Below are 22,804 nucleotides of genomic sequence, written 5' to 3' on the forward strand. Positions count from 1 at the left end.
GAACTAAAATCTATTTTTTATCTTACACGACTAAAAATATTAGCAACCGTGCCCTAGATCAGTCTTCCTCATTTGGAAATCAATACATATCTATCAGTATGCTGGAAAATTGGGCTTATCTTCAAAACAGAAGCTTCACAAAATAGCACAAACCCTTTCTGATAATAGTTCTACTTGGGGGATCACAAAGGCTTGCTCATATTTTTCATTTAAGTTCACAATAACTTTCAATCTTTAATCAGCAAACTTTCTCTTTAGAGACAAGACTTCATTATTTTCCTGTAAACACAAATGGAATTTTTAAAAACTCAATTTTTGAATACTAAATTTTTCTATGGATTTTTTCAATTGGAGAATATTAGCAAATTTCTAACAGTATGTTGGAACTTGTGCTTGTGATTTGTCCAACTTACTTCGAAGGTTAATTATTGCCTATTTTCTTATATATGGTTATTGGTTGCAGAGCTGTACTATTAGAAGTGAGCAGTAAATAACAGAAAAAGTAGAAGCAAGGAAGTAAAAGACACCATGTTATATTCCACAGTGTTTTGCAGTGATGGGGAAGAGAAGTCTTTTCTGTACTTACAGGTAAGCCCAGGGCACCCGTGGGTCCTGGAACCCCAGGAGGACCTGGATATCCCTATAATTTAAGCAAAAATATAAGAGGCATGAATTCTCCATCATATCTAATTATTTTCACTGAAGACAAACCAGTAACTGATAAATAGTAATTAAAAATGATAATTTGATAAACTCTCCATCTTCTATCCAAGACATGAGGCCACAGGAAATGTTCCAGAGATAGACAACAGAAACAAAAATGTTTACAGAGAAGCTGTGTATACATTTATTAGAAACTCTTTGCCCAGAATCACATATTATAACCTATTGAGAGGAGAATATTCACCTCATCTTTCTCTAGGTTATGTTATGCTGTGAATAAATGTTCATTATGTTAAATATATACAGATTGTGAAACCATATCCTTTTCAATGTCAGGAAATTCAAAAATTAAGAAATGTGATTGTGAACAAATACTCTAGCCTATCAAATTTTACAAGGACTACACTCTTAGTGGTATTAACCATATTCAGATGCTTCAAAGACTATCTTAGGAGACAATCATTTCTCAAATTAATAAGCCTTTAAAGGTATATTAAATTTCCTAGTTAACAGCAATTGGAGATAGGTAAAAGTAATCTTACAGTGTTTTACCTGTAATACAGAAGTCAAAAGTGAAGAAAAATTTATGTAAAATGAAATTACAGATAATATAGGTACACCAGATCCATTACAATGCATTTTCTGAAAGCAAGATTCTTTAGTTGAAAATAATTCTTAATTCTATTTTCAATCACATTTAGAAACTTAAATAAATGAAAAACTGCAATCCAGATATAAAATTTATCAGGTATTACTATCTTAAAGATATAAGACCATAAGATGAATTCCAGACTCTGATCTTTCATACATAAAAGAATTACACTGTGACCACAAACTTACGGAAAGATGGCAATGATGATATGTGTCATATAAACTATAAGTTGTCAAATCAAAGTAGGCTCCTAATTGAATTTTCTTATTCCTCCACATATGCTAATTTAGGATGGTTAATTCTTCTCTTAAAACTATAGGCTCCTTTGACTAAGCCATCTGATTTGCATGCTTTTGAGTGCAAATCAGCATTCCGAATGTAAACAGTTTAGAAGAAAACTTCTAATGGAAACTTACTACAAAATAGCATTTTTCACTTACTTGAATTTCATTCAAGGCAATTATACCTCTGGAATGTCATAACTTTACTATGTTCTTTGGACACATATCTTTCAGATTACTGAGTTCTTACCATTGCACCCTTTTCCCCCTGGGGACCTATTGGACCTGGACTTCCACGCTCTCCCTTTTGAAAAAAAAGAAAAAATAAAAACATTGAGGCATGTTGATTAGTTGTGAAAAAGTAGAGCAGACTATGTATTATTTACTGACTCATTAGTTTGGTTTACAATTTTTAAATGTTTAGGCAGATTGTATGTGGGCTTCTAATTATACTCTGACCCCAGGGCATCCATTTATAGTCTTATTCTAGATTCTACAGATGTCAGGACAGACCTGCACACACAAACCATGAGACATATACATTTGTCTCATTTATATAAGATGTAAATGAAATAACAAATACATATTAGCAAGCCAAAATTCAAATTATTTATAACAATGCTCTCCAGGACACAGTAGAAACTTGGAAGGCAAAGTGGTTTAATAGCAAACTATTAATACAATGCACTTATAATACACAGTCTATTCTACTTTTTCAAATACACTTGTACAATGACAAAACAAATAATCTATAAAACTATTTTATATTATTAAGAGTTGACAAAATATTTAAGAAAAAACTGAATTTAATTACCATTGTGTCTATTCTGATGATGGACTGTCAATGTTTGACCACGTAATATAGTGTATAAAAATCTCTTAAATTGCTATATATTTATTTCAAAAAATATTTTATTTCCTCACTTATTCTTTCATTTCAGCCATATTACTGATCATACTGCTATAATCAATAATATTACATAATATTTTCTCTTGGCAGTAATGAGCTAAAGTATAAAACAATGAAATATCATTAATTCAAAGTTTACAAAATATGAAATACTTTCATTAAAGTGTAAATGAAAAATGCAATGCACAGAAAATTAAAAACTACTTTCAAATCATTAAAAAAATTAGTCAAGAATGAGCTAAGCCTGGACCATAAACATCCTCATTTTCAGTAAGTTTTAAATTTACAAATTTTGCAGTTTTTCCGTAAAGTTGCTAGAGTTTTACTATTATTAAAATTCTCTTACGATGCTTTTCAAGGGATAAAATACTGAAGTTTATCTAAATGAAAATATATAAATTATGAATAAACAAGATTTAAAATTGAGCATACATCATATGCTAATGTTTTGCAAGTAGAAATTCTCATGATTTTAGACATATAAAATATGAAGATAGTGAAAGTATGAAAGGAAACTGTAAAAATTAACAAGTGTATAATCATTGAACAAAATTTTATTTCTGTAAACTTTTAACACAATTAACCATAATTATGATAATCAAATACGCCACAATAGATTAAAGATCTAAGCTAATTCACATTAAAATTCGAAAGATTTTCAGCATGTTCGTGTAGAAGACAATTTAACACAGAAGTAACTAAATCACAATGGAAAAGTTTATACTTTTAGATAGTTTTATAGCTATCTAAATTTTTCTGAACTGAGGTCATTTTATATTTTTATATTGTTAATAAAAAATCAGTAAATATTTAAAAATCACTTTTAATGTACTGAGCGTTGAGATATAACAGAAATTTGACTTAGACTCTACCGTTAAGTAATTAGAAACATGTCATTAAGAAAGATGAATCAATTAAAGGAAAATTTTAAATTGTGTGGTACTTATTCTACATCCAGGAAAGGAAGAAATCAAGAAGGAATAGAATAATCTGGGACGACTTTATGGAGGAGACAGAACTTCACTGAGTACTATAGTTTGGCTTTGAATAAACACAGGGAAAGGAAGAGGATACTCTAAACCAAGAAAACAGTAAGAATAATAATAGGTACAAGTATAAAATATGAGGCAGGGGAGCAAGAAAAGTTTATACTGTGAATATTTAAAATAGCCAAAATCATGTAGTATCTTGTCAGCAAAGTAGAGCTATTAATAGGCTTAAGCATGATGGCTCTGACAGTAAAGAATCTGCCTTCAATATGGGAAGCCCGGGTTCAATCCCTGGGTTGGGCTGATCCTGTGGAAGAGGGCATGACAACCCACTCCAGTATTCTTGCCTGGAGAATACCCATGGACAGAGGAGCTTGGTGGGCTACAGTCCATGGGGTCGCAAAGAGTCAGACATGATTCAGTGATTTAACAACAATGATGGAAGAAAAGGGAAACGCAAAGATGGGTTCACTCTATCTGGAACACTGGGAGAACAGAGATCGGTAAAATGCAGACCAATAGAAATGAGAAAATTGGGGAGAGAACAGTTTGGATGTGGGTGGGGGGAGGATGAATTTTAAATACATTGTTTAACTTAAATTAACAACTTCAGATGGAAATAACTGGAACATTATCTAATTTACTTCTAATTCTGGCTGTACTTAATTATTCACAAAGAGTAGTCTTGCATTAGATTACCATGTTCCCATGTCACATTCAGCAAGTCAGGTTTCAGTCAAAGGTCCAAAATTTTCTAGTTCATAGAGTCAATTAAAAACAATTCAAGAAAATGTCCTTGTTGGTTTCAAATAAAGAAATACTTCTGATTTTTTTCAAAAAAGACTTTCTTAAACTTGAAACTAAATATGGAAAATCACTCCCAAGATAATGGTTTATAGGAAATTTTTAAGCCAATTACAATTTCCATCACAATAGCCAAAAAGATCCATGAATAACTTCATACTGGATTCCAAGAGGATATAAAGAGACTGTGACTGAAACTTGGATCAGGCAAAGTGATCACTTATTCTTCACTTTCAAAACTGTTTCCTTTAGGGACTTGTTCTCATAAAGTAGATTTAAATATTTTCTAGTCATATACCTAGACCATCTATTTCATCTTTTCCCTTCCAAGCACATAATTATAACCAAAAGAGTACTCTGTTCTTTAAAATTTAGAAACATATATACTATCAGCTATATTTCAATATATTTAAGAGATTCAGTATAGGTAATGCATTTTAAGTTATGAGTGATTTCTAATTCATAAAATATCATATGAATATTCCTCTTTTGAGTTTACCTTAGAATCCTTACTATTGAACAAAACAATGAAAGAAATTACCTTTTCACCAATGCTTCCAGTCACCCCAACTTCTCCAGGTAAACCAACAGGTCCCTTTTAAGAAAGAGTATAATAGAAAATACATATATACTGTATTGCCATTATAGCACCCTGGTTTTAAATCTCCTGTAAACACTGTTTCTTTCTAAGTCGTTCTAAATTCTCAATTTGTCAGAGTAAAATTCCTCCTACTATAGGTGTCTTGCCTAAGATTTCACATCAGAATTAATTATTCAGTCAATCACCAAATATATATGAATGTCTAATTTGTGACAGGCCCTGTGCTGGGAGGGATGGAGCTTCAATTGTCCTTGTAGAACTAACAGTTCAGTGGATGTAATGAAAACTTCTGCAGTTTTTACAGATTCTTGATGTGGATACACTAGCTTAAGAAATCATTTCTGTGACTTCCTTCTTTGAAAGCTCTTCAGGACATGAGGGAATAGCACATTAATTCACTCATGAATTCACTCAAAAAATATTGGGTGCCTACTTTGTGCCTTGCCCTATGCTAGTTGCTGAGATTTCATTAGTAAGCAAAGGAGACCTAGGACCTGCTCTGGTGAGGCAAAAAGTCCTGTAGAAATAAGGAAAACTAAATTAAAAAGTGAATAATTATAAATTATGAGAAGAGTTCACAAAGGAAACAACTGTGATGCTGAGGTGGAGAATAAAAGACATATTTTTACAAAAGATGATCAGGGTGAATCTGAGACCTAATATTTAAGCTGAGAGCTCCAGAATAAGAAGAGGCCAGCCAGCCAAGGGAAGAAAGGAGGAAGAGCTTTCTAGGCAGAGAAAACAGCTTGAGTAAAGAATGAATTTGGCAGAAGTGAAAGAAGGCAATCAGTAACACTGTTCCAGAGGGAACAAGGCTCATGGTACATCTGTCTTTTTGGATTCTGCTTTATGGATTCTGACTCTATGGAGTCTGCTTCAAGCAGTGTAGAAAACAAAAATGGTAACATAGAAGTTTCACAAGAGTATAATCCTTCTCCTGACTGTCTTCAATTATGAAGTTACTTTCTTTTACTTAAAAATGTATGAAATGGGTTTCCCTGTTGGGTCAGTGGTAAAGAATCTTCCTGCCCACGCAGGAGACACAGGCTCAATCCCTGGGCTGAGAAGAGCCCTCATGCCATGGAGCAACTAAGCCTGTGCACCGCAGCTAAGGAGCCCGCACTCTAGAGCCCAGGAACCACGACTGCTGAAGGCTGCATCCCCTAGAATGCTCAGCAACAAGAGAAGTGACCACAATGAGAAGCTCTTGCACCACAACCAAAGAGTAGTACTTGCTAGTCACAACCAGAGAAAAGCCCATGCACAGCAACAAAGACCCAGAATAGCCAATAAATAAATAATTTATTTTAAAAAAATGTTTGAAACATTGTGTTTTCCAATAGCTACCAAAGATACTACTTTAATAGATCATCATATAGTAATACATATAAGCATTAGAAGATACCTGAATCATGAAAAAATGGTTTGCTGTGTTGAAGCTAACTGAAGTTAATATATAGGGGTATGATTTTATACACACACACACATATATATATATGTATATATATATATAAATAAAGCTGAACGCAGAAGAATTGATGCTTTTGAACTGTGGTTTTGGAGAAGACTCTTGAGAGTCCCTTGGACTACAAGGAGACCCAACCAGCCCATCCTAAAGGAGATCAGTCCTGGGTGTTCATTGGAAGGACTGAAGCTGAAACTCCAATACTATGGCCATTTGATGAGAAGAGCTGACTCATTTGAAAAGAACCTGATGTTGGGAAAGATTGAGGACAGGAGGAGAAGGGGATGACAGAGGATAAGATGGTTGGATGGCATCATCGACTCAATAGACATGAGTTTGGGTAAACTCTGGGAGTTGGTGATGGACAGGGAGGCCTGGAGTGCTCCGGGTCATGGGGTCGCAAAGAGTTGGATATGACTGAGTGACTGAACTGATATATATATCCTCACCCACATCTATCTATTGATTATGTATACACTAACATATGTTAAACACTTGCTATATGTCTGATTTAATCTTCACAACAACCATATTTGGTAGTATTATCATAATTCCCCTTTAACAAATAAGGCGGATGAGAAAGAAGCTTTCTAAAGTATATGAGCTTAAATAGAATAGATGAGTTTAAGTGGCTACTGAACACTTGAAATATGGCTAGTCCACACTGACATGTGCTATAAATGCAAAAGACACTCAAGATTTCAAAGACCTACTACAAAAAGTTGAAGCTGAAGCTCCAATACTTTGGCCACCTGATGTGAAGAGCTGACTCATTTGAAAAGACCCTGACACTGGGAAAGATTGAGGGCAAGAGGAGAAGGGGACGACAGAAGATGAGATGGTTGGATGGCATCACCGACTCAATGGACACGGATTTGGGTAGACTTTGGCAGTTGGTGATGAATAGGGAGGCCTGGCGTGCTGCGGTTCATGGGGTTGCAGAGTTGGACATGACTGAGCGACTGAACTACGAAAAGAATGCAAAATATCTAATTAATGACTATTTACATTGATAACATATTAAAATGATAATGCTTTGGATATATTAGTTGAAGTAAATATTACTAAAATCAATTTCACTATTTTTTTTACATTTTTGAATGTGGCTACTGGAAAATTTTAAATTACACTTGTGACTTACATCATATTTCTATTGGATAATACTACTTCATATTTTTAAACAACATGATAATATTAGTAGTCATATTCAGATGAAAGGGACCTAATAATTTATTTCTATGGTTCTTTAAATTAAAAGGAGTGAAGACTTTCATTCTGAAACAATCAATGATCAATGGTCAGTTAATCAAATCTGAGCGGAAACAATGAAATTGAACTCTTTAAGGAGATCAATCCTGGGTGTTCATTGGAAGGACTGATGCTAAAGCTGAAACTGTAATACTTTGGCCACCTCATGCGATGAGTTGACTCACTGGAAAAGACTCTGATGCTGGGAAAGGTTGGGGGCGGGAGAAGCAGGGGATGACCGAGAATGAGATGGCTGGATGGCATCACCAACTCTGTGGACATGAGTTTGAGTGAACTCCGGGAGTTGGTGATGGACAGGGAGGCCTGGCGTGCTGTGGTTCATGGGGTCGCAGAGAGTCGGACACGACTGAGCGATTGAACTGAACTGAACTGAATAAAAGTGAATATTAAAAATCCAAAACTCATACAACTCAAGAAGAGGGAGAAGGCATATGTAAACATATAGCTGATTCATTTTGTTTTCTCAGCAGAAACCAACACAACATTGTAAAGAAACTATAACCCAACTTTTTAAAAATGGGTTCTACACATATTTTCTTAAAATAAGTGAAAATGTATATCTGCAAGGACATCTGAATAATGATTTATAGCAATTTCATTCATAATTGTCAAAAACTTTTAATGAATCAAATGTCCATCAGCAGGTGGTTGGATAAACAAATTATATCTTTATGAAGCTATCTTTTGAAATGGAGAATAGATGGAGAATGAAATGGCAACCCACTCTGGCACTCTTTCTTAGAAAATTCCATGGACAGAAAAGCCTGGTAGGCTACAGTCAATGAGGCTGCAAAGAGTAGGACACTACTGAGCAACATAACTTCACTTCACTTGGTATAGAAAGGAGTGAACTGGTAATATGCACTATAATGTGGACAGACATCACAGACATTAAACTGAGCATAAAAAGCCTTACAGAATAGAGTGCATTTTGTATAATTCCTTTTAGAAGATGTTTTAAAAAATCTAATAGATAAATAAATCAACAATTACCCATAGACAGAAGTGGAAGGTGAGGATTCACTGGAAAGATGTACTGAAAAATTTAGGAGGTAATGGAAATATTTTATATCTTGATTGTGATGGTGGTTAAATGGACACACACTGAGTAAAATCCATTGAAATTTACATCTAAAATGTATATAAATTTTGCCTCAATACAGTTGACTTAATTTTTTTTAATGGGTTGTCATAGAGGAGAAGTGTAGGCTAAGATCCTTACTGTTCTAGAAGGAGGGTACTGCTGAATAGTAGGTTTTTTTGGTTTTTATTACTGGACTTTGCTTTTCAGAGCAGTTTTAGCATTTCAAAAAAATTGAGCTCTAAATACAGAGTATCTTTCATCCTCCTCCCCATAGTTTCCTCCTTATTATTAATATCTTTCGTCAGTATGGTACATGTAATACAGTGGTGAACCAATCTTGATCAATTATTAGTAACTAAAGCCTGTAGCTCACATTAGGGTAAGGTCCGTCTAGTCAAGGCTATGGTTTTTCCCGTGGTCATGTATGGATGTGAGAGTTGGACTGTGAAGAAAACTGAGCACCAAAGAATTGATGCTTTTGAACTGTGGTGTTGGAGAAGACTCTTGAGAGTCCCTTGTACCACAAGGAGATCCAACCAGTCCATTCTAAAGGAGATCGATCCTGGGTGTTCGTTGGAAGGATTGATGCTAAAGCTGAAACTGCAATACTTTGGCCACCTCATGCGACGAGTTGACTCACTGGAAAAGACTCTGATGCTGGGAAGGGTTGGGGGCGGGAGGAGAAGGGGACGACAGAGAATGAGATGGCTGGATGGCATCACCGACTCTGTGGACATGAGTTTGAGTGAACTCCGGGAGTTAGTGATGGACAGGGAGGCCTGGCGTGCTGTGATTCATGGGGTCGCGGAGAGTCGGACACGACTGAGCGACTGAACTGAACTGAACTGATTCTTGCTTGGAGAATCCCACAGACAGGGAAGCCTGTATAGTTACAGTTTGTGGGGTCTGAAAGAGTCAGACATGACTGAGTGATAACAGTTTTTCCAAACACAGACTAGTTAATTCAAGGGGGGAAAAAAAAACTCCTTTTCCTAACAAGTCAAATTTAGATGAATGAATGGAGTAGGGGCCCATTTAGCTTATCCCAATACTGACCATGCATACCAGAGTAATATTACCTACAAAAATATTTTGCTTAGCCCACAGTTCACACATACTAATGTTAAAAAGCTGAATAAGGTGCTAAGATTTATCAATCTGGAGGCTTTATATTAGCAGTTTTTATGTATAAAGATTTATAAGATGCCTGGCTTCAGATGATTAGCACAGTGTATGCTAGGCTAGTGTGTTCTCAAAGACAAATATTGGGTGAGCACTCTTCAGTTCACCATAGTCCCTGTCAATCACTTATCTCATACCTAACCATTTCACTATTTATACTACCTGCCTGATCCCAATAGTATATTTGAGTTTGCCACTCCTGATGTCAGTATTAGAAGGCATAGTCCATCAAAAGGGCATAATTGGAAGAGATAAGTTCTTATTGGAAAGACAAATAATTCCTAGGATGATATCCATGTCCATAGGGAATGTTTAATGAAACTTAGCTAGAGAACAGATGTAAAATGGTTTCCTTAGACTATTTCAGGACCCCAAAAGTCTAATACAAACATATTAAATCTGATAACACTCACGTTTTGGCTATAAAGTGGGGACGAACTATATGGAACCAGTTTATATCACTAGTATATCACTCTGGAGAGTAACTGTATGTAGAGTATGTTATAAGAGAGTATGCAGTAAAACAGAAGATGCATCTAATCCATAACCTAGCACTTTCATTTCTAACTGGACACCTGGGTTTCTATTCACACATACATGCACTAGGAGATACACAGAAAATGTCCATGGTGGCATTATTTAAGTAGAAAAGTAGAATCATCTGAATTATTGGCTTGTAAACAGATAAACTGAAATGTATTAATACACTGGAAAAGTTCAACAGCAATTAAAATTAATGGACCAGATAGATCTACATATATCAACATAAATGTTTTAAGACAATAATGTTGAGTGAGAAAAAAAGTATACATCCTTTTCAAAAGGATTTTGTTGTTGTTTGTCATTTAGTTGTCTGCCTCTTTGGCCATCCGATAGACTGTAGCCTGCCAACGTTCTCTATGGGATTTCCCAAGCAAAAATACTGAAGTGGGTTGCCATTGCCTTTTCCAGGGGATCTTCCCAACTCAGAGATCAAACCTGTGTCTCCTGCATTTGGCAGGCAGATTCTTTACCGCTGAGTAATGGTTTATGTCTATGTATAGACTGGTAGCTCATTGTTATTTTGCTTGCTAGTAACAAGCAAGCTTTTGTTGTTGTAAGCCACTGATATTTTGAGATTGTTTCTTTCTGCAGCAAAACTTAGCCTAATGTGACTGATGCAATTCGTGTTTCAAAACTGATGAACTCTGGTATTTATTTATTTGAAAAACAGGTGATTTTCTTTTACTTTCTTCTAACCCACATACTAAAGGCCCTAGGTGGTGGTGAAACTGTAAGGAAAAAGGAAGTTGGGATTCTAAGTCACTTTGTACAGGAGAGCTACTTGGTAATATTGGCACTGGACTATTATCATGAGCAAAAACAACTTCTTATCAAGTTAAGCCTACAAAAATACTAGGTTTATTTGTTATAGCTGTTAATATTCCCCTAAAAATATAGTGAATTAACAAGTGTTGACATAAAATTGTAAAACTTTGTAACTCAGTTCAGTTTGCTTATTCAAAAGGTAGTCTCACAGAAATGATTCTACAAATAAAGATGGTATAGAGTGCACTGAACCAATCTCTGGTTTTGATTGCAATCAATTTATTCAGTAAGTACAAAATGATCTGAAGAAAATAAAATCAAAGGCATATTTATTTACTCATGTAATAAGCTATATGCTAAGAGTGGTACAGGATATAAAGGTGAGTAAAATTTAATAAGAATGAATAATCTAGTAAATTGGATAAAAAAAAGCATGTTTTCCGTAAGTCAAGGAAGAAAAATAAAATCTATATAATGCAAAGACAGGGGATATTGTATTTGGTTGAGAACATAAGGAAAAGCTTTACAGAGAACACACTATTTGAGGTATGGCTAACTGTTGACAAGATAAATGGTGAAAATATATTCAAAGCAGAGGGAATGATTTGAACAGAAAGTAGGAGGTAGCAAATGATGAAACATTTGTCAAAGATAAAGTAAATCCAGATTGTCTGGAGCACAGGATATGTGTAGGAAAGAGACTTGAACAGATATATGGTGATGTACTATTGAGGGCTTTGACTGCCAAGTGAGACATTTGTATTTGTGGTGCTTGCAGAAGAATTTGTGTTTGTAGAATCATTGTTGGTTTGAGTAAAGGAGGAATATAATCATATCTGTACTGAAAGGATAGTAATTTAACAACATTATGTTCAATGTGTAGAAATGGGAAATAAAAACAGAAAATGGTGTGAAGAGTTAGAAGCTATTGTAATTGTACAGGTTAACTGTAATAACTCTTATGACAATGGTATCATGACTTGGAACAGCAGCTCAGGGGAGAAGTCAGTGTCAGAGGAGAGATGAATTCAGTCATGGGATAATTATGGCTCTGAGAGAGTTTATTCTGAAATATTAATTTGTGAGTCCATAGAAAAATCAATCCTGAAATCATAAGAATGACACAGTACATACAGTAATAGAACAAAAACAGGAGAGAATTTTAATGAAGATTCTTTGGAAGAAATAGATAGAGGGAAAAAAATGAAGAGTCAGAGAGGAGGGGAACCAGGAATGCAAAAAAACGTTCAAGAAGGGAAAATTTTTAGATAGAAATTGGTATTATGTGGGAAGGGTTGAAAAGGATGAATACTGAAACAGTCATCAGTTCAGTTCAGTTCAGTCAGACAGTCATAGGGTTTGGCAATTAGAAGGCTGGTGGTGATCTTTAAGAACAACTTAAGTATCTTGTGTGTTTGAATATAATTTTGCCAAAGCGAAAGTGGGAAAAAGTTGGGTGGTTTATTATTCTAAGAACTGTGACAACAAAAAGGAGGAGGCACAATAACTGCCTGAGGACACAGTTTAAAAATAAAATTATTTTATTTAGAATCTAAATTTTGTTCTATCTGCCAAATAAAAGAAACTCATCTACAATAGAAAAATACTCTTCTGAATAGAAGGAAATTATATTCAAAACCAATTTTTTGCTCTATTTCATAGGATGAGTTTTTTTTTTAAAAAAGGCTAATATTATGGCTTATTACAACACATTTGTATCAGAGAGAAGGTATTAGCAGGTTTTATAGGCTCTCAAGGTCTGTGAGTTATCTCTAGATAAGGTCCCAGAAGTTATCTCTATATAGCTTCCTTTCCTGTGAATGCTTTGTGAGTTACATAACTCAAAGCAGAGACATGTGTTAAGTGAAGGTTCCCTATAACCTTCTCTTCTTTATTGCAGAAAGCACTGTTTAAAAGGACAGATTAAGCTGCCATGACTTGCTCTAATTTTAACCCATAACCTTAAGCACCACATATGCCAACGAGAGCCAAGGACAGAAAATTATACATTCAATTTTAAAGTGCTCAAATGCAAATTATGAGTATGTGAAAATGCACACAATTTATCCATATTTTTAGTCTGTGGACCCTCAGAGTAAAAATATGGTTTCCTTTTCTGTTCCTTTCAATTCATTCTTCTTCATTTCAAAAGAGACATTGAAATCATTCATACAACTGTACTAGCTACGTCTTGCTGCAGAACAAATTACTGCAAAGTCAGTGGCTTTAAAACAACAGACACTTATTATCTCACAGTTTCCATCAGTCAAGAATTCAGAGTAGCTTAGCTTGGGTGATTCTAGCTCAGAGTTTTTCATGTGGTTGTAGTTAAGATTTGACATGGGCTGTAGTCATCTGAAGACGTGGACTGAGAATAGGGAATTCATTTTCAAGAAGGTTATTAGCTGGAGGCCGCAGTTTCTTGCTATGTAGGCCTCTGTACAGTTCGATTATGTAGTAGCCAGAGTGAATAATTCAAAAGAGAGACTAATCCAGGAGAAAGAATAATCTAAGAGAGTGAGCAAGGAAGAAGCGGCAATGTCTTTCATGACCTAGTTACACGCTGCTGCTTCTGCTGCAGCCTATTCATTAGAAGTGAGTCACTAAATCCACCACACACTCAGAGTGAAATAAGATTGTCTTTCGGAAAAGAGGAACATCAAAGAATTTGTAGACATATTTTAAAACTATCACAATGACTCAGTTTTATTCTTGATTTGAAGTTTTATTAAGACTTGATTCCTTCTTATAGTTTTCTCCAGTTTTTCACATCTATGAAGTTAGACACTTCAGTAGAAATATTCTAAGTAGTTTTGGAATGATGCACATTTTCCCAAAGATGAAATGCATAAACTTTCATTCTTATTTCATTAGTTATGATTATGTATCATGTATAAGACATAATAGTCAATTAATAACTAAAATATAAAGTCGATAATAAAAGTTACCATAAAATAAATCACTACAGAGTATCAAATAAAGTAGGAGTCAGCAAAGTCATGACCCTGAGAGCTGGCTGCCTGTTTTTGTAAATAAAGTTTTGTTGGAACACAGCCATGACCATTTATTTATCTATTGTCTATGACTGCTTTCATCCTATGAAGGCAGAACTGAATGGTTGGGATAGAGATTGTACGGCCCACAAAACCCAAACCATTTCTGTTGGGTATTTAAGGGAAATTCAAAGTAGTTGTTGAAGCCATGCTGCTGCTGCTAAGTCACTTCAGTCGTGTCCGACTCTGTGTGACCCCATAGACGGAAGCCCACCAGGCTCCCCCTTCCCTGGGATTCTCCAGGCAAGAACACTGGAGTGGGTTGCCATTTCCTTCTCCAATGTGTGAAAGTGGAAAGTGAAAAGTGAAAGTGAAGTCGCTCAGTCGTGTCCCCGACCCTTAGCGACCTCACGGACTGCAGCCTACCAGGCTCCTCCATCCATGGGATTTTCTAGGCAAGAGTACTGGAGTGGCTTGCCATTGCCTTCTCCGTGTTGAAGCCATAGCCTCAACTTAAAAGAATTATCAGCAATTTACACCTTTTTGATAAAGAATTTTCATTAAAAATGTTTCAAAACACCTATACCACCTCTGCTGCTGCTGCTGCTGCTAAGTCACTTCAGTCGTGTCCGACTCTGTGTGACCCCATAGACGGCAGCCCACCAGGCTCCCCCGTCCCTGGGATTCTCCAGGCAAGAACACTGGAGTGGGTTGCCATTTCCTTCTCCAATGTGTGAAAGTGAAAAGGGAAAGTGAAGTCGCTCAGTCATGTCTGACTCGTAGCGACCGCATGGACTGCAGCCTACCAGGCTCCTCCGTCCATGGGATTTTCTAGGCAAGAGTACTGGAGTGGCTTGCCGTTGCCTTCTCCGATACCACCTCTAACACACATTAAAAAACGAAAAACAAAGCTTACAGCCAGAACATGACATGCTATGTGTCAAGAGCTAGATAACTCTATAATAATTGAAACATTTCACTTTTTGCAAAATGGGATATGTCATAATCTATTTAAAGATTTTGTTAGCTAAGGTGGAAACTCAGAAGGCCAAAAGGCCTTATGTATAATAAGGCCTTATGTATAATGTATTTATTATACATAATAAATAACTTGCTACAATTGAAAAGAAACACTATTTTTTTCCCCAAAAATTCAGTAAAACTGTAAAATACTCAAGTTTAATTTTTTTAAAAGTAACCACATCCTATTGAAAATAAAGTTAGGATATTTCCTAGTTAAAGCCAAAATGTTAAAAAAAATTTTATATGAAGTTCTTAGATTTGACAATTATCTTTTTAAAAAATCATTGTGCCTTAACTGTGGAACTATTCTGTATTGTTTCAAAGTTTCTAGTCAATGTAAAAAACAATCATACTTACAAGGATAAAGAATTTCACACCCCCAAACTCTTCAAATTCATTTGAAAATACAATATACAATGCTAATTCCCTAAAATTTAGTTCTGTTTTATCTTAGAAACACATTAACTTCAGTGTTTACACTGATACTATTATGTGTATTCTTTGTTTAAGAGAATTTTAGTAGTCATCTTACAACAATAAAAGTAGTAATTGGTAGTGCCATATATAATTGCTGATATTTGACTACTACTACATTTTAACCTTAAAAACGTTATGTTTTCATGGTTCAATCTGGTATAAACTTGGAAGACAGGAGAAACAGAAGATCCATTAGACATGAGGAAATCACTTCAAACACTACATGGAAAAATGTGTTTTTATTACAAGCGATTTATTTCTCTATCTCAACTTCTCATACATTTGTCCAAGAACAATACAGACTCTTGTCAGTCGAGACAGGAAAAGGGAAGATGTAGAATAGTGGAAAGAAAGGGTATATAACATGTTTGGATAAGAAAGAGGACTTCCTTTTTAGATATAAGAAATATGAGGCATATATGAAACACTTTGGTGGGGATATTTAATATACAATTATGTAAGAGGGTCTAGAGCAAAGACCTAGAGAGTAAATGAGTCACCAAAGAAAGTAAATACACTGAGAAAAATAAAAGGCTAAGACCAATAACATTTAGAGAGGAAGAGAAAAAAAGGAAATTTACAGAAATGTCCTATATATAAAAAGGAAGTATGCCGACACAGCTATATTTAAAATGACTAACCAACAAAGACCTATTGTATAGCACATGGAACCCTGCTCATTGTTACCTGGCTGTCTGGATGAGAGGAGTATTTGGGGGAGAATGGATACATGTATATGTATGGATGAGTCCCTTTGTTGTTCACCTGAAACTATCGCAACACTGTTAATTGGCCATACTCCAATTCAAAATAAGTTCAAAAAAATTTTTTTTTAAAGAAAGTAGAAGAAGCACAAGCTGGAATCAAGATTGCTGGGAGAAATATCAATAACCTCAGATATGCAGATGACACTACCCTTATGGCAGAAAGTGAAGAGGAACTCAAAAGCCTCTTGATGAAAGTGAAAGAGGAGAGTGAAAAGGTTGGCTTGAAGCTCAACATTCAGAAAACAAAGATCATGGCATCTGGTCCCATCACTTCATGGGAAATAGATGGAAAAACAGTGGAAACAGTGTCAGACTTTGTTTTTTTGGGCTCCAAAATCACTGCAGATGCTGATTGCAGCCATGAAATTAAAAGACGCTTGCTCCTTGGAAGGAAAGTTATGACCAACCTTGATAGTATATTAAAAAGCAGAGACATTACTTTGCCGACCAAGGTCCGTCTAGTCAAGGCAATGGTTTTTCCCGTGGTCATGTATGGATGTGAGAGTTGGACTGTGAAGAAAGCTGATCGCCGAAGAATCGATGCTTTTGAACTGTGGTGTTGGAGAAGACTCTTGAGAGTCCCTTATACTGCAAGGAGATCCAACCAGTCCATTCTAAAGGAGATCAATCCTGGATGTTCATTGGAGGGACTGATGCTAAAGCTGAAACTCCAATACTTTGGCCACCTCATGAGACGAGTTGACTCACTGGAAAAGACTCTGATGCTGGGAAAGGTTGGGGGCGGGAGGAGAAGGGGACGACGGAGAATGAGATGGCTGGATGGCATCACCGATTCTGTGGACATGAGTTTGAGTGAACTCCGGGAGTTGGTGATGGACAGGGAGGCCTGGCGTGCTGTGATTCATGGGGTCGCGGAGAGTCGGACACGACTGAGCGACTGAACTGAACTGAACTGATACTGTCAAAAGGAGGATATTGTCTATTTATTTATCATCCATAATATTTCTTCAGACCTTTTCAGGGTAATTTTTTCAGACCTTTTGAGGGTAATTTTATGATTTGTCAAGCATGAACAAATACTTTCTATTTATTTGTACATACATCACTATTTCGAAATAGGCAATCTCTGGGCCACTTTACTCCTATTTTCAAACAAAATCTGTAAGCGAAGGATATACTTCTTGTCACTTGGAATAAGCTACTTTAGCTCACTGTGCCTTATCTTTCACGATTTAGGAAGATGTGACTTTAAGTTTATCAGTCTGTATGTTCTATAAAGCCAAGATGATGTCCTGTCTGATACTGAATCCCTTATGTCCAACATACTGCCTGGAATACATAAGATAATATATCTGGAATGAAAGAGTGAATAAATTAGATAGAGCAGTGGCAGTAGAAACAGAGATGAGCTGCACACACATCTTTTAAGATCTTTATCTATGGGTTTACTCTCAGGCCCAGCATGCGCTTTCACAGAATAAGCTGCTTTACTGAGTAGGGGGGAGCCAGGTGCTCCAGGAATATCTGAAAGGGCCATGAGACAAGGATAAGACAGAAGAGTAGGACTTGAGCTCATTTTCTCTCACAAAAATGTCAAAATCACAAATAACTGTGAAATAACCATCAACAAAAAAGACTGGAACCTATAAAAAAAATATACTTTACATCCAAAGACAAAGTAGAAACCACAATGAAATGGTAGGAAGGGGTTGCATTCGTGATAAAATCAAATACCATACACCTGGGTAGGTGACCCACAAATTGGAAAATAATTATATCACAGAGCTTCTCCCACAGGACTCAGAGATCTAGGCCCCACATCAGGCTCTCCAGTCTGGGGGTTTGCCATATGGAAGAGGAGTTCCTAGGGCATCTGGTTTTGAAGGCTAGTGGTGCTTTAGTGCAGGACTAGGAGAAACAGAAACTCCATTCCTGGAGGGTGCACACAAGATTTCATGGGCCCTGGGACCCAAGGCAAAGCAGTGACTCCACAGAACCCTGGGCCACACCTACCTATGGGACCTGGGAAGTCTCCTAGGTAGGCAGGGGGTGGCTATGGCTCACTGTAGGGACAAGGACACTGGTGGTGGAAGCTTCAGGAAATACTCATTAGTATGATCTTTCCTGGGGTAAACATTTTGGCAGAGACTGGCCCCACTCAACAGCCTGCAGGCTCCAGTGCTGGGATCTTAGCACAAACAACAAAAAGGATAGAAACACAGGCCCACCCATCAGCAGGCAGGCTTCTTAAAGTATTCCTGATCCCACAGCCACCTATAAACATACCCCTTGACACAGCCCTGCCCACCAGAGGGATAGGATCCAGCTCTAATACAGGATCTAATACAGGATCCAGCTCTACCCACCAGTGAGTAGGTACCCATCTCTCCCACCAGGAAGCCTACCCAAGCCCCAAGACCAACCTCACCCCCCAGGGGACAGACAACAGAAGCAAGAGCAACTACAATCCTGCAGCCTGCAGAATGGAGACCACAAATAGAGAAAGTTAAACAAAATGAGATGGCAGAGAAATACATTTCATCTAAAGGAACAGGATAAAAACCCAGAACAACAACTAAGGGAAGTGGAGATAGGCAATGTATCTGAAAAATAATTCAGTGTAATGATAGTAAAGATGACACAAGATCTCAAAAAAAAGAATGATGGCACAGACTGAGAAGATATAAGAAATGTTTACCAAAGAGCTGCTGCTGCTGCTGCTAAGTCACTTCAGTCGTGTCTGACTCTGTGTGACCCCCATAGAAGGCAGCCCTCCAGGCTCCCCCGTCCCTGGGATTCTCCAGGCAAGAACATTGGAGTGGGTTGCCATTTCCTTCTCTAATGCATGAAAGTGAAAAGTGAAAGTGAAGTCGCTCAGTCACGTCCGACTCATCGTGATACCATGGACTGCAGCCTACCAGGCTCCTCTGTCCATGGGATTTTCCAGGCAAGAGTAGTGGAGTGGGGTGCCATTGCCTTCTCCATTACCAAAGACCTAGAAGACTTAAAAAATGAAAAAAACAGAGCTGAACAATATAATAACCGAAATGAAAAATACACTAGGAGGAATCAATAGCAGAATAACTGAGGCAGAAGAAGTGAACTGGAAGATAGAATCATGGAAATCACTGCCAAGAAACAAAATAAAGAAAAAATAATGAAAAGGAATAAGGACAGTCTAAGGGACTTTTGGGACAATATTAAATGCATCAACAGTCACATTGCAGGACTCCTAGAATGAAAAGTGAGAAAGGGTCTGAGAAAATATTTGAGGAGATAATAGCTGAAAACTACTCTGCTTATTTAACTTATATACTCTGTGAAATACTGGGCTGAATGACTCACAAGCTGGATCAGGATTACTGGGAGAAATATCAACAACCACAAATATGCAGATAATACCACTCTAATGGCAGAAAGAAAAGAGGAACTAAAAACCCTTTAAATAAGGGTTAAAGAGGAGAGTGAAAAAAGCTGGTTTAAAACTTCACATTCAAAAAACTAAGATCAAGGCATTTGATGCCATCACTTCATGGTGACAGATAGGGAAAAAGTGGAAACAGTGACAGATTTTATTTTACTGGGCTCCAAAAATGACTGTGGATAGTAACTGCAGCTATGAAATTAAAAGACACTAGCTTCCTGACAAAGAATTAATCTCCAAAATATACAAGCAGCTCCTTCAGCTCAACTCCAGAAAAATAAACGACCCAATCAAAAAATGGGCCAAAGAACTAAACAGACATTTCTCCAAAGAAGACATACAGATGGCTAACAAACACTTGAAAAAATGCTCAACATTCCTCATAATCAGAGAATGCAAATCAAAACCACAATGAGATACCATTTCACACCAGTCAGAATGGCTGCTATCCAAAAGTCTACATGCAATAAATGCTGGAGAGGGTGTGGAGAGAAGGGAACCCTCTTACACTGTTGGTGGGAATGCAAACTAGTACAGCAACTGTGGAGAACAGTGTGGAGATTCCTCAAAAAACTGGAAATAGAACTGCCACATGATCCAGCAATCGCACTCCTGGGCATACACACCGAGGAAACCAGAATTGAAAGAGACACATGTACTCCAATGTTCATTGAAGCACTGTTTATAATAGCCAGGACATGGAAGCAACCTAGATGTCCATCTGCAGACGAATGGATAAGAAATCTGTGATACATATGCACAATGGAGTATTTTTCAGCCATTAAAAAGAATGCATTTGAATCAGTTCTAATGAGGTGGATGAAACTGGAGCCTATTATACAGAGTGAAGTAAGCCAGAAAGAAAAACACCAATACAATATACTAATGCATATATATGGAATTTAGAAAGATGCAAATGATAATCCTGTATACGAGACAGCAAAAGAGACATAGGTGTATAGAACAGTCTTTGGGACTCTGTGGGAGAGGGTGAGGGTGGGATGATTTGGGAGAATGGCATTGAAACATGTATATTATCATACGTGAAATGAATCACCAGTCCAGGTTCGACGCATGATACAGGATGCTTGGGGCTGGTGCACGGGGATGACCCAGAGGGAGAATAAGGGGAGGAAGGAGGTTGGGAAGGGGTCACAGGAAGGGGAACTCATGTACACCCGGGGCGGATTCATGTCAATGTATGGCAAAACCAACCAATATAATATTGTAAAATAAAAAAAAAATAAAGACAAGTATCAAGAGACCATAAAAAAAGAAGTGACCTTAGGATGTGACAACTAGATGTCCTGGATGTCCCAACATACAAAAAATTAAAAAAAAAAAAAAAGACACTAGCTCCATGGAAGAAAAGCTATGACAAACCAGATAGAGCATTAAAAAGCAGAGACATCACTTTACTGACAAAGGTCCATAGAGTAAAAGCTATGGTTTTTCCAGTAGTCATGTACAGATGTGATAAAAAGGCTTAGCACCAAAGAATTGATGTCTTTGAATTGTGATGTTGGAGAAGACTCTTGAGACTCTTTTGGACAGCAAGGATAGTAAACCAGTCAATCCTAAAGGAAATCAACCCTGAATATTCATGGAAGGACTAAGACTGAAGCTGAAGTTCCAATACTTTGGCCACCTGATGCGAAGAGCTGGCTTATTGGAAAATACCCTGATGCTGGGAAAGATCGAGGGCAGGAGGAGGTAGTGAAAGAGGATGATGGCTGGATGGCATCACCAACTCAATGGACATAGCTTGAGCAAACTCGGGGAGATAATGAAGGACAGGGAAGCCTGGCATGCTGCAGTTCATGGCATTGCAAAGAGTTGGACACAACTTTGTGAGTAAACAACAACAATGGGAATGGAAACAACCACCCAAATCCAAGAAACACAGAGAGTCCTATACATGATAAATCCAAGGAGGAACATTCTGAGGTACATTTTAATCAAATTGACAAAAATTAAAAACAAAGAAAAAATATTAAAAGTAACAAGGGAAAAGCAAAAAATAACATACAATGGAATCCCTATAAGGTTATCAGCTGATTTTTCAGTAGAAATCCTGTAGGCCAAAATAGAGTGATCATATGTTTAAAGTGATGGAAGGAAAAATCTGTAACCAAGAAATATCCTATCCAGCAAGGCTCTCATTCAGATTTGACAGAGAAATCAAAGGTTAACAGACAAGTAAAAATTAAGAGAATTTATCACCACAAAACCAGTTGTACAGCAAATGCTAAGGAAATTTTCTAGGTAGACAAGAAAAACCCACAACTAGAAACAAGAAAATTATGAATGGAAGAGCTCACCAGGAAAGGCAAACATAAAGTAAAGGTGGGAAATCATCCACATACAATATAATATTAAACCCAGCAATCATGAGGAGAGAATACAAATGCAGAATACTGGAAATGCATTTGAAATCAAGAGGCCAGAAACTTAAAACAATCTTTTATATATTTACATATAGATGGCTATATTAAAATCTCAAGGTAACAGCAAACCAAAACTCTACAATATATAAAAACACTAAATAGAAAAAGCAATTCAAGTACAACACTATAGATAGTCATCAAATCACAAGAGAAGAGAATAAAAAAGGGAAGCAAAAAGACCTACAAAAACAAATCCAAAACAATTAAAATGGCAATAAGAACATAATATTGGTAATTACCTTCAATGTAAATGGCTTAAATGCTATAACCAAAAGACACAGACTAACTGAATGAGTACGAAAACAAGACCCATATACATATTATCTCAAAGAGACCCATTTCAGATGTAGGGACACATACAAACTGTAAGTGTGGGGGTGGGAATAGGTGTTCCATGCAAATGGATATTAATAGAAATCTGGAGCAGCAATACTCATATCTGACAAAACAGACTTTAAAGACTATTACAAAGACAGAGAAGGACACTATATAATGATCAAAGGA

The 22,804-nt window shown here is 36.6% G+C and overlaps 1 protein-coding gene across 1 annotated transcript in view; it reads right to left on the reverse strand.

The window, feature by feature from the left end:
* The window catches only part of COL24A1 (collagen type XXIV alpha 1 chain), a 440,433-nt gene that overhangs the window by 173,552 nt on the left and 244,077 nt on the right, over positions 1–22,804 (reverse strand). Inside the window, exons 25-27 of the mRNA XM_055403313.2 lie at positions 4,841–4,894; positions 1,847–1,900; positions 587–640 (exon numbers count right to left, since the gene is read on the reverse strand). Of these exons, the coding sequence (XP_055259288.2) occupies positions 587–640; positions 1,847–1,900; positions 4,841–4,894 (162 nt within the window). The remainder of the gene's footprint in view (positions 1–586; positions 641–1,846; positions 1,901–4,840; positions 4,895–22,804) is intronic.

This window comes from Moschus berezovskii, chromosome 4, assembly GCF_049115385.1.
Source record: "Moschus berezovskii isolate FMDL1 chromosome 4, NW_MosBer_1.0, whole genome shotgun sequence".
Classification (NCBI taxonomy): domain Eukaryota; kingdom Metazoa; phylum Chordata; class Mammalia; order Artiodactyla; family Moschidae; genus Moschus; species Moschus berezovskii.